Genomic DNA, 10,634 nt, shown 5'->3' with positions numbered 1-10,634 from the left:
CACGAGTCTCAGTGCTCCACAGATCGCTCCATTAGGCTTCAATGACACAAGGAAACTATGGCAAGACATCCTCCCTGCTAGCGCAGCGCTGGATTGTAGCCGAGACCCTTAGGATGCCATAGATGTCAGAAAGAAAAACCCTTCTGGGGACAATATTTTGGATATCTTTAGTAACAACAACAACAACAACATCATAAAACGATTCTGGAGAAATCCAGCCAGTGTGCGGTTTCGGGATCCCTCAGTGCATCATCTCAAGCACTGGCGAGAGGACCACACTGCAGACAAGGAGAAGCATCAGCGCCTTCGGCTTCCCCCACAACCTCCTGGAACCGCGGATCCTCACTGGACTGTGGGTGCAACTCCGCCCGCCCGCCCCCGCCGGGCAGCAGGAGGCGAGCAGGAGGAGGGTGGAGGCCCGGGTCGCGCCTCGCCTCCCCGCGTCGCGCCTCGCCTCCCCGCGCACATCGCAGCCGGGCATCGGCGGCTCCTTTAAGAGGCGCGGCGGAGCAGAGGGGGGTGCCCCGCGGTACCGAGCGGCCCGGCCAGACCCTGCCGTACCGAGCGGGGGTCACCTGACTGCGCCGGGCCACCGACCTGCGGCGATAGCGGCAGCGCCGCGCCGGTCCCGCTCCGTCCCGCCCTCTTGCACCGGGGTAGGGGGCGGCGCTGCTGCGGCAGTAGCGCGGGGATTAGGCTGCGGGAGGATTAAGCCGGCGGCTGGAAATAGCAGCAGCGGCTTCCGGGCGTGGACGCCCAGCGCATCTTCGGCGACAGCGGCGGCAGGGGGCAGGCGGGCAGCCCGCCCCGCACTGGGGCTACCGGGGCCGGGGGGGTGCTGCGCCGCGGGGCGCCTCGCCAACGGGCAGCGCAGCGGGCCGGGCAGCGGTCGCGGCGGGAGGCGGCGGCGGTGCCCTCCCCGGAGCGGCGGCTGCAGGAGAACGGAGGGAAGGACGCACTGACAGGTCGGCCGCTGACGCTCGCTTCATCTTCTTCTCCCGCTGCCGCGCCGCCCCGGGCTGCTGCATGGCGTTGGGCGCCGCCGCATCCAGCGGTGCCCCGTTTCACGGCACGGTGGGGGAGGGGGGTCCCCATCGGTGCCGAGGAGTGGCTGTGGGGGGAGGCACCAGGAGGGCAGAACATGGCGCAACGGTGCCATAATCTCCCACCGGGGAGGCGGCGGGGCGGGCGCTGCGGCGGGGCCGAGGCGCGGCGGCGGCTTCTCCGCGGGCCGGTTCGGGGGGCGGGCGCTACCGAGGCAGGTGTGTGGATGTGTCCTTTCCCCTCTCCGGGGAGCTCGTACGTTATTTGCGTACAGCTTCCTTTCGCTACCATCATTATTTCTCCTTTATCCTTTCCTCGCATCGTCTAAAATGTCCTTTATTTTTGCCCCAGGTGCCTAGAGGCAGAGGCTTACACAACGGGGCGAGTGGGGAGGGGGGGAGGGGGTTGTGCCTCGGGAGGGGCCGGGGTGCCTTGAAGGACCATTGTGCGTGTGCCCGTGTGTCCGTGCGTGTGTCCGTGCGTGTCTCTTGCCGTTCTTCTCCCCCCCCGCCAGCTCCCCGCCTCCTCTTGGCGATAAACGCGGAATCTCCCCTTTCCCTCCCGTGTTTTTCCGCCTCTGCAGAGCAGGCAGCAGCAGGCACGCCAGTCGAAGATGTCGGGTCAGACGCTGACAGATCGCATCGCAGCTGCTCAGTACAGCGTTACGGGATCGGCCGTAGCCAGAGCCGTCTGCAAAGCCACCACGCATGAAGTGATGGGGCCCAAGAAAAAACACCTGGACTGTGAGCATCCCTTTTTTTTGTTTCCCCAGCGAAGCCCCGCGGCTCAGGAGGCTGCCCGTGGGGCTCTGCAGTGTGCCCTGGAGCCTTCTAGCTGTCACACTTGCTCTAATCCCTTTTGCACACCCTAAGGGTTAGGAGAAATTTCCAGGAGGGGATGAGTTATTATAGAATTTCTTCTCTTATTGCATAATACTCGGCCATTTTTTAATTCTTATTTTTTTTTTACCCCTCATGACCTCCTGTCTTTTATTTAGGAAGGCAGTGCAAAGCCTGCCTTGTGGAGTGGTGGCTTGGAAAGAGGGGAGGGAGTTTAACGCAGGGTGAAATGGACGGACGCTTGTCACTGCCTACTTTGGTCAGGATTAAGCTAGGCAGAGACATAAAAGCTATGCCAGGGGTTGTCCAAGCACTGGTACGGGTGTGGCCAGCTCCACAGCAGACTTCTGAAGGTGTTTAGACAGTAGTGTGCTTAAATGACAAGGCACTTTGAAAACTCTACCCTGCAAAATGGGACAGTCTTTGGGTAGTTTAAGGGCTTATTCCAAGAGGTCCCAAGTAGCTGACAGCAATTTCATGAGCTGTCCAACACTTTGCATCACGTTATATTGAAGATGGCTGATGGCTTTGTTTCACAGTTATGATCAGTTCTGGATGGGTATTAGCTGGTTAATGCACGAAACAAGGTTGAAGCGAAGATGTTTCCTCAAAAACAATGAGCTGGTGATGTTTTTGTCTTGATGATTTTATTTCTTTTCAACCCACTGAACTCCTCCTGCTAGGGGACACCAAGGAGTGGTGAAAGAATTTGTGTGGTGTTAATTGGCCTAGTAACTCTGTCCAGCAATGAGCTCAGTACATGTCCAGCAAGGGTTTTTTTTATGTCTAAAGTTATGTGGGTTTCACTTTTTTGGTATTTGCTTGTTTATAGTTTCATAGTTTCATAGTTTCATTCAGGGTTGGAAGGGACCACAAGGATCATCTAGTTCCAACCCCCCTGCCATGGCCAGGGACACCCCACACTAGATCAGGCTGGACAGAGCCTCATTCAGCCTGCTCTTAAACACCCCCAGGGACGGGGCCTCGACCACCTCCCTGGACAACCCATTCCAGGGTCTCACCACTCTCATGGGGAAGAACCTCCTCCTCACATCTAGCCTGAATCTCCCCACCTCCAGCTTAGAAATACTTTCAAGTAAAGATGAGCAGGTTTTTATACCAAGCAGTCTCTTGGCTGCTGGCCATTACTCAGTAATGCTGGTGCAGGTGCCTAGGTCTGCGTGTAAGTACGATTCTGATGATGTTGTGTTTCTTAAAGGAAGGTATTACTACTTCTGTAAAATAAATCCAGAATTCAGTTCTGATGGCTACAAAGCTTGTGGCATATTAAGGCATATTCAGGCATGGATCCCCTTCAAGTGGCAAACAGCATGCCAGTCTTCCAGCATATCTAAACACTCTTGTATATGTGTCTAAGAGATGCTAATGTAAGCAGCATTGATGGAAGAGTGACTTGAGTCTAAACCATTGTTTCACCAGACCTGCAGCCTTGCTATCATACACTCTTCCTTGTTTGCTTGTGCATTTTGGAAAGTCATCTTACTGACTGATGTCTCCTGTGTTGCTGCTCAATTCCTGTCAACACTTTGTAATCTGTAGGTTGTGTCTGGACTGTCCTACTGTGTCTGTTACTTTAGCTTAAAAAACCTCAATCCCATAGCTCATGTATTTAAAAGCATGCTGTGTGTGATGATATATTTTTATATCAATACATATATGTGTGTGTCCACATACTTATATATTTTTATGGAGACATACATGTGTCTCTGTTTATGTATTTATATATGTAGACATATATATATATATATAAATAAAAGCACTATCTGAAGTAGGCAGGATTAAAGTGAGGTGATTGACCAATTTACCAGTGTTATTATATTCAGGTCTGGGAAGGGACTGTGTATGGCTATTGGTGCCAATATTGCTACTTCAGAACATGAGCTTGAGGGAGGCTGAAGCTAGTAGCATTCAATTTCATACCCACCTGCATGTAAGACACACAAGAAGGGAAATTATCATTTCCTGAGAGGCTATATCCCCGTTTACTTTTTCTTCTACCTTTTCTTTATGTTTTTCTGAGGTGTATATAACAGTGGAGGGTTTAACTATCTGATATCTTGTTGGGGGGAGGTATGCACATCCAACATTGTGGGCTATAAATAAAATTCAAGTTAATTTTTTTAAGACAAAAAAGTATTCTTGGGCTCAAACTGGATGGATCTCCTCCTGCCTCTGAACTGATGGGCAGTTCCTTCAGTGCTGATGTACATCTTGTGAACAAGTGTTAAAATGGACATTATATACTGTGATGAGTCAATGAAAAGCTCACCCTCTGAAAGAGCAATGCCCCTGTGCATGACAGAGGTGCTGCTAGGTGGAGGTTGATCTGAGCCACATGGTTGAGTGTATTTCAGATTGGATAAGTAGCATTTCATGGTTTCATAGTTTCATTCAGGGTTGGAAGGGACCACAAGGATCATCTAGTTCCAACCCCCCTGCCATGGGCAGGGACACCCCACACTACATCAGCCTGGCCAGAGCTTCATCCAGCCTGGCCTTAAACACCCCCAGGGACAGGGCCTCAACCACCTCCCTGGACAACCCATTCCAGGGCTTCACCACTCTCATGGGGAAGAACTTCCTCCTCACCTCCAGCCTGAATCTCCCCACCTCCAGCTTCATTCCATTCCCCCTAGTCCTATCAAAGGTGTGTATTTGAAGGTGTGGAGAAGGAAATGAAAGGTAAAACTTGCCAAAGCCTTAAGATAAATTTTGAGTCAAGGTATGAAGGATTCAGACAATTAAAACTGAAGAGAGCAGTGGTTGGAGTGATGTTTTTTGACAAGCTTTAATTCTAGGATTGGTTTAGGGGTTTCTGTGTCCTTGGGGAACTCCATGAGTGTCTTAATGGCCAGATGTTGTGTCGCACAACCTATCTTTGACTGCTCTGCTTAGCTGGGCGTTGTAAATGAGTAGAATAGAATAGGCCAGGTTGGAAAAGACCTTCAAGATCATGAAATGGAGAGATCAACTATTTAACATGAGTCAGGTAGTCCTATGAGGATGAGACACAACAATGCCTATCTCCATGTTTTTTCTGCAGAAGATGTAGCTCCAGGGAGTTTCAGGAAGATGATAGATGACGAGGTGTGGGAGGTGTTCAAGAGGGGATTGGACGTGGCACTTGGTGCCATGGTCTAGTCATGAGGTCTGTGGTGACAGGTTGGACTCGATGATCTTTGAGGTCTCTTCCACCCTTGGTGATACTGTGATATTTTGTGTTTGATTCAGGCTTTAAGTGAGTACTACATAGAGGGAATTTGCTCTGAGGAATCAAAAGCGTGATTTGGGTGTGAGTGCCTATGTGTGAGGAAAGAAGGAGAAAACAGATTGACTGTCTTCTGTGAACAAAAGCTGAGCTGGTGTTTGTCTTTTGTGTGGTTTTCTGTACTTGCATAGCTTCCAAATACAAGCTTTAATATGGATGCTATGCTGTGGCTGTCTTTTGGCATTGATACTGGATACTGCACAGCCTTGTCCTGTAACGAAGTACTCAAATGTGATTAGGTTGCTATCATGTACCCAGCGATCTTTACCATTTTCTTGAGCCCCCTCTCTCACACTAGTGAATTTCCAGCAACTGCTGGAAGTAGTACCAGATGGCATTAAATGCATTTCCCAAGTCCCTGTGGGGAGAAAAGGAACGTCAGTCTAAATGCTCTGATGGTTTGTGGCAAGCCATTGCAGTAGGCATGTCAGAGCTCTCACCCTTTTTTGGACTTACCAAACTGTTATCATCTTGCACTTGTCTTAAAGTCACCACAATGATATGGATTAATCTCCCTCAGCTAACCACATTGTGTTAAATAAATGATGATTAGGTACAGCAAATGAGGAAAGCACTCCCGTGAAGAAGGGGGGATTAGCAACTTGATTTTACTGCTCCACGTTGCAGAGTGGGTGAGTGGGATGTATGGGCTACATTGAGGATATATAAGCTGTGTTAATTCAACTGAAAGGAAAATCCTAATGCACAGCATAGAAGCTTCATTCTCAGAATTCTTTTGAAAACCATGTTCAGGCTCCACTGGAGGTTTAATGATGTGGGGCAAGTAAAAGGAAGCTTCCAGCCTTGAGTGGGGGTGACTCTGGTATCAACAAGGAAAAGCTTTCAGAGAAGGGAGATGACTTTGAAATGTTAAAACACATGACAGATGAGGGAAAATTAGGTAGATCTGAACTCAGCTCCTATTGTCAAAAAAAGAAACAAACTGTCAAGCTTTCATTTGGGGAAGTGAATTGGAAACCAGTGAGGTTGTTGCTCCTGCAGTTGAGTGTACCAAGTTCCTGTTTCTGAAGATGATCGAAACGTCTGGGATTTTCCTTGACTGACTTACTGTGAGTGAATTGTTCTGCAGCAGGAAGCAGTTCTGGAATGTGTATTCTAAAAAGACCATGTGATGCCTCCTTACTTCTTCAAAATACTTCTCCTAAGGTAGGAGGGCCTTCTGGAGGCCTGATTGAGAGCTGGGAAATGGTAATGAACTGTGGAGACAAAGCAGATGAAGATCAGGGCTTGATCTCCCGTGGCTGCGAAGGGGACCAGTATACTGTCGTAACATCTTCCCATCCCAGGTCTAATTTTGCATGTTTGTATGTGGCTGGCAAGCAAGGCTTTAAAAGGAATTCTGTAGTTTAATTCATGTTGGTAACTGAACTGCAGGGCTGGTGTCAGTATTTGGTGTACACAGATCCTTTTCTTTCTGCAGCGTTTTGTGTTCTGCAAACTGAAGGAGTTGGGGCTGTTCAGTCTGGAGAAGAGAAGGCTCCGAGGTGACCTAATTGTGGCCTTCCAGTATCTGAAGGGGGCCTACAGGAGGGCTGGGGAGGGACTTCTTAGGATATCAGATAGTCCCTGGAGGTGTTTAAGCCCAGGCTGGATGAGGCTCTGGCCAACCTGATCTAGTGTGGGTGTCCCTGCCCATGACAGGGGAGTTGGAACTAGATGATCCTTGTGGTCCCCTTCCAACCCTGACTGATACTATGATACCTAACAAGTTTGAATCACTGTGGTTTCTCGAGATGAAATAGAAGTGTCAATTGACTAAAAGCAGTGGGCTAGACTTATTTTCCCTAGGATCAGTAAAGGTATTTCTTAGACCACTTAGGTTAGTCTTAGAAACCACAACGGTTGGATTCAATCTTGGAGGTCATGTCCGATTGAAACAATTCTATGATTCTCTGATCTCACTCTTAAGGTTTATGTCTGTGTGTTTGGGGAGAGGTGGGGGTCAGCAGAGCTATCTAGAGGCACAAGACTTCAGTGACTGTTAAGGTTTACTCCAATGTGTATTTCAGAAGCTGTTTTGCTGTTGGAGTGATTTGGGGAGCATTCCAAGAGCGTTGGCACTCGCAGCCCTTTCCTAGTGGGTGTAGCACAGGCGTATGAGTGCTGCATTGCTCTGCAGTCTAGGTGACACTTTGTCTTTATGGCCATGGAAGTACCCTCAAGAAAATGACTTAGACTGGAGTCCCTGTATACATTGGTCTTAACCCTTAATGCTTTAGTAATGAAACTACTTTTGTAGGTCTCACTATACCTTGTATTGCAGTAAGTTGTCACAATTCCCATGTACAAGAAAACTGCCTTACAGCTGAGCCTCAATTGTAACTTTTATGCAGGGTCTTGGTTTTTGTTCTCACAGCTAGTGTGTATTCTAAACTGAAATTCTCCTTGTCACCCCAGTGAACCTTTCATATCTGAAAAGAAAGACAAATCCAAGCAAGCAGTTATTTTCTCTAATTTATTAATGGATGTTGGATTAGCACCTCTTTTTGGTTTCTTTGGTGTGTGTATGGAAGGACTTGTCATTAGTCTGTGTTGAATAGCTCTATTTCTGTGGGCTTCTCCTATCATAGTATCATAGTATCAGTCAGGGTTGGAAGGGACCACAAGGATCATCTAGGTCCAACCCCCCTGCCATGGGCAGGGACACCCCACAATACATCAGCCTGGCCAGAGCCTCATCCAGCCTGGCCTTAAACACCTCCAGGGATGGGGCCTCAACCACCTCCCTGGACAACCCAGGCTTCCCCATGAGAGTGGCTTCACCACTCTCATGGGGAAGAACTTCCTCCTCACATCCAGCCTGAATCTCCCCACCTCCAGCTTCATTCCATTCCCCCTAGTCCTATCACTACCTGAGATCCTGAGAAATCCTTCCCCAGCCTTCCTGTAGGCCCCCTTCAGATACTGGAAGGCCACAATTAGGTCACCTCGGAGCCTTCTCTTCTCCAGACTGAGCAGCCCCAACTCCTTCAGTCTGTCCTCATAGGAGAGGTGCTCCAGCCCTCTGATCATCCTTGTGGCCCTTCTCTGGACACCTTCCAGCACCTCCACATCCCTCTTGTAATAGGGGCTCCAGAACTGGACACAGTACTCCAGGTGGGGTCTCACCAGGGCTGAGTAGAGGGGGAGAATCACCTCCCTTGACCTGCTGGCCACACTTCTCCTGATGCAGCCCAGGATCTGATTGGCTTTGCAGGCTGCAAGTGCACACTGAGAGCTCATGTTGAGCTTGTTGTCCACCAGCACCCCCAAGTCTCTCTCCTCAGGGCTGCTTTCCAGCCAGTCCCTGCCCAGCCTGAATTTGTGCCTGGGATTGCCTCGACCCAGATGCAGGACCCTCCAAAACAGTACTGAAATCTTACTTCATTTGGAGATGTGTAGATCTCTGCAAAGGAGTAGAAATGACTGTCATAGGTAAGGGGAGCTAATAAGAAGGCTTTCAAAATTAGTTCGTCTTGAGTGTTTCAATGGCATTACCTTTCAATTTCCCCCAAGGCCTCATGCTATTTTTAAGGCATGTGAAGTACCAAGAGAAGGATGCCCTTTTAATTAAGCTAAAACTTAGCTAACTAATACATTTTTAAAGTATAGTTGAAGCTGTGTGGAAGTTTGAATTCATGTTAAGATACAAAGGTTGAAGCATGGGCAGGATCACTTATTCTTGTGTGCCTGAACTGTTCCTTGCTTTTCTTAGGGTACTTGGGGGTGCTGGTGGACAAAAAGCTCAACAGGAGCTCTCAATGTGCGCTTGCAGCCCGCAAAGCCAATCAGATCCTGGGCTGCATCAAGAGAAGTGTGGTCGAGGGAGGTGATCCTCCCCCTCTACTCAGCCCTGGTGAGACCCCACCTGGAGTACTGCCTCCAGTTCTGGAGCCCCTATTACAAGAGGGATGTGGAGGTGCTGGAAGGTGTCCAGAGAAGGGCCACAAGGATGATCAGAGGGCTGGAGCACCTCTCCTATGAGGACAGACTGAAGGAGTTGGGGCTGTTCAGTCTGCAGAAGAGAAGGCTCCGAGGTGACCTAATTGTGGCCTTCGAGTATCTGAAGGGGGCCTACAGGAAGGCTGGGGAAGGACTTCTCAGGATCTCAGGTAGTGCTAGGACTAGGGGGAATGGAATGAAGCTGGAGGTGGGGAGATTCAGGCTGGATGTGAGGAGGAGGTTCTTCCCCATGAGAGTAGTGAAGCCCTGGAATGGGTTGTCCAGGGAGGTGGTTGAGGCCCTGTCCCTGGAGGTGTTTAAGCCCAGGCTGGATGAGGCTCTGTCCAGGCTGATGTAGTGTGGGGTGTCCCTGCCCATGGCAGGGGGGTTGGAACTAGATGATCCTTGTGGTCCTTTCCAACCCTGAATGATACTATGATACTATGATACAATGCCTAAGGAAAGGAAAGGGAGGAAATGGAAAGAGAAGAGTCTGTATACAGTGTAATAATAAACTAACTGCCATTCAAACAGTGTAACCTGATAAAGCTAGACTGACTAGTCCTGCCCTCCCTTCCCTTGGTTTTTCCTCAGCTGAAGGCATGTATTCTAAGTTAGTTTTCAGTAGTCATTAAAATCCTTCTATTAAACATTCTCTGCCAAGGTCATGGATGACAAATTCTGTGACCAGTCAGATCTTTCTGCTGTACTGACTTCCATTAATAGACCTTAATAGGGGAGTAGTTTATCTTTTCTTTGAGGCTTCTTGCTCATCAGATACTCAGAATGACAGTGACCACCCTCTAGTTTTAATCACTTCTTTTTAGCAGGTGAATATGTTTCATGATAGTCTTTGTAGAGACTGGGTGGCAGCAATTGAACATCTTCTAAACAAAAGAACCTGCAGTTTGATTTCCTGTGGTTTGATTTGATCTGTACCTTTGATTTCCCAGCCTGGCTCTTAAACCTTCCCTTTTTGTGTGTGCCTTACCTGGGCCTGTCCCACTGGTGAACAATTCTGTGAAGTCTCCAAGCAAGTGCTCTGTTGGTGTTGTCAGTTGATGCTTTCATGTCTCTGTCCTGTGAAGGATCCTCTGAAGTGCTTAAAGGTAGATGGCAGTCAAGATAACTTTGAAGGACATAGAGCATTTTGATTGCTATTCTTCTTCCCTGCTTCTTGCTGGATGGAGAAATTGGTAGTCAAAGCGGAGAATTTGCTGCCCTTTTTAGCCCCCACTTCTGAAGAAATGATAATATAGCAGAGGCACACCTGCTTCTAGTATTTTTCTGCCTGAGTTCAAGAAACTTGAGACTACTTCACACTTTCTACCTTGCTTCCCTTCCCCCCAGTACTAGTGTCCATGGCAAGGTGTTGACTGCAGGGGTGGCCTCTATAAGAAGGGGCCACGGCGTGCTCTGTGCTAGACACAGCTGGCTCCACAGTGAACCTCCTACAGAACACACCTCAGCCCATCCACCAAGTTTGTGGCACCTCCAGAAAAAACAAACTTAAGAAAGGG

General features: G+C 49.0%; 1 protein-coding gene across 13 annotated transcripts in view; it reads left to right on the top strand.

Moving 5' to 3' along the window:
- Positions 1-521: 521 nt before the first annotated feature.
- The window catches only part of SNAP91 (synaptosome associated protein 91), a 94,141-nt gene continuing 84,028 nt past the window's right edge, over positions 522-10,634 (top strand). For 10 of the 13 annotated variants that reach the window (XM_068148883.1, XM_068148918.1, XM_068148908.1 and 7 more), the window contains exons 1-2: positions 672-965; positions 1,628-1,787. In XM_068148883.1, the coding sequence (XP_068004984.1) occupies positions 1,658-1,787 (130 nt within the window). In that variant the 5' untranslated portion in view covers positions 672-965; positions 1,628-1,657. The other 3 variants (XM_068148828.1, XM_068148855.1, XM_068148818.1) reach the window with 3 other exon arrangements.

The sequence above is a fragment of the Melanerpes formicivorus genome, unplaced genomic scaffold, assembly GCF_026170545.1.
Source record: "Melanerpes formicivorus ecotype bairdi unplaced genomic scaffold, bMelFor1.0.p_v2 SCAF_2, whole genome shotgun sequence".
Classification (NCBI taxonomy): domain Eukaryota; kingdom Metazoa; phylum Chordata; class Aves; order Piciformes; family Picidae; genus Melanerpes; species Melanerpes formicivorus.
This window is presented reverse-complemented; position numbering and strand designations above follow the sequence as displayed.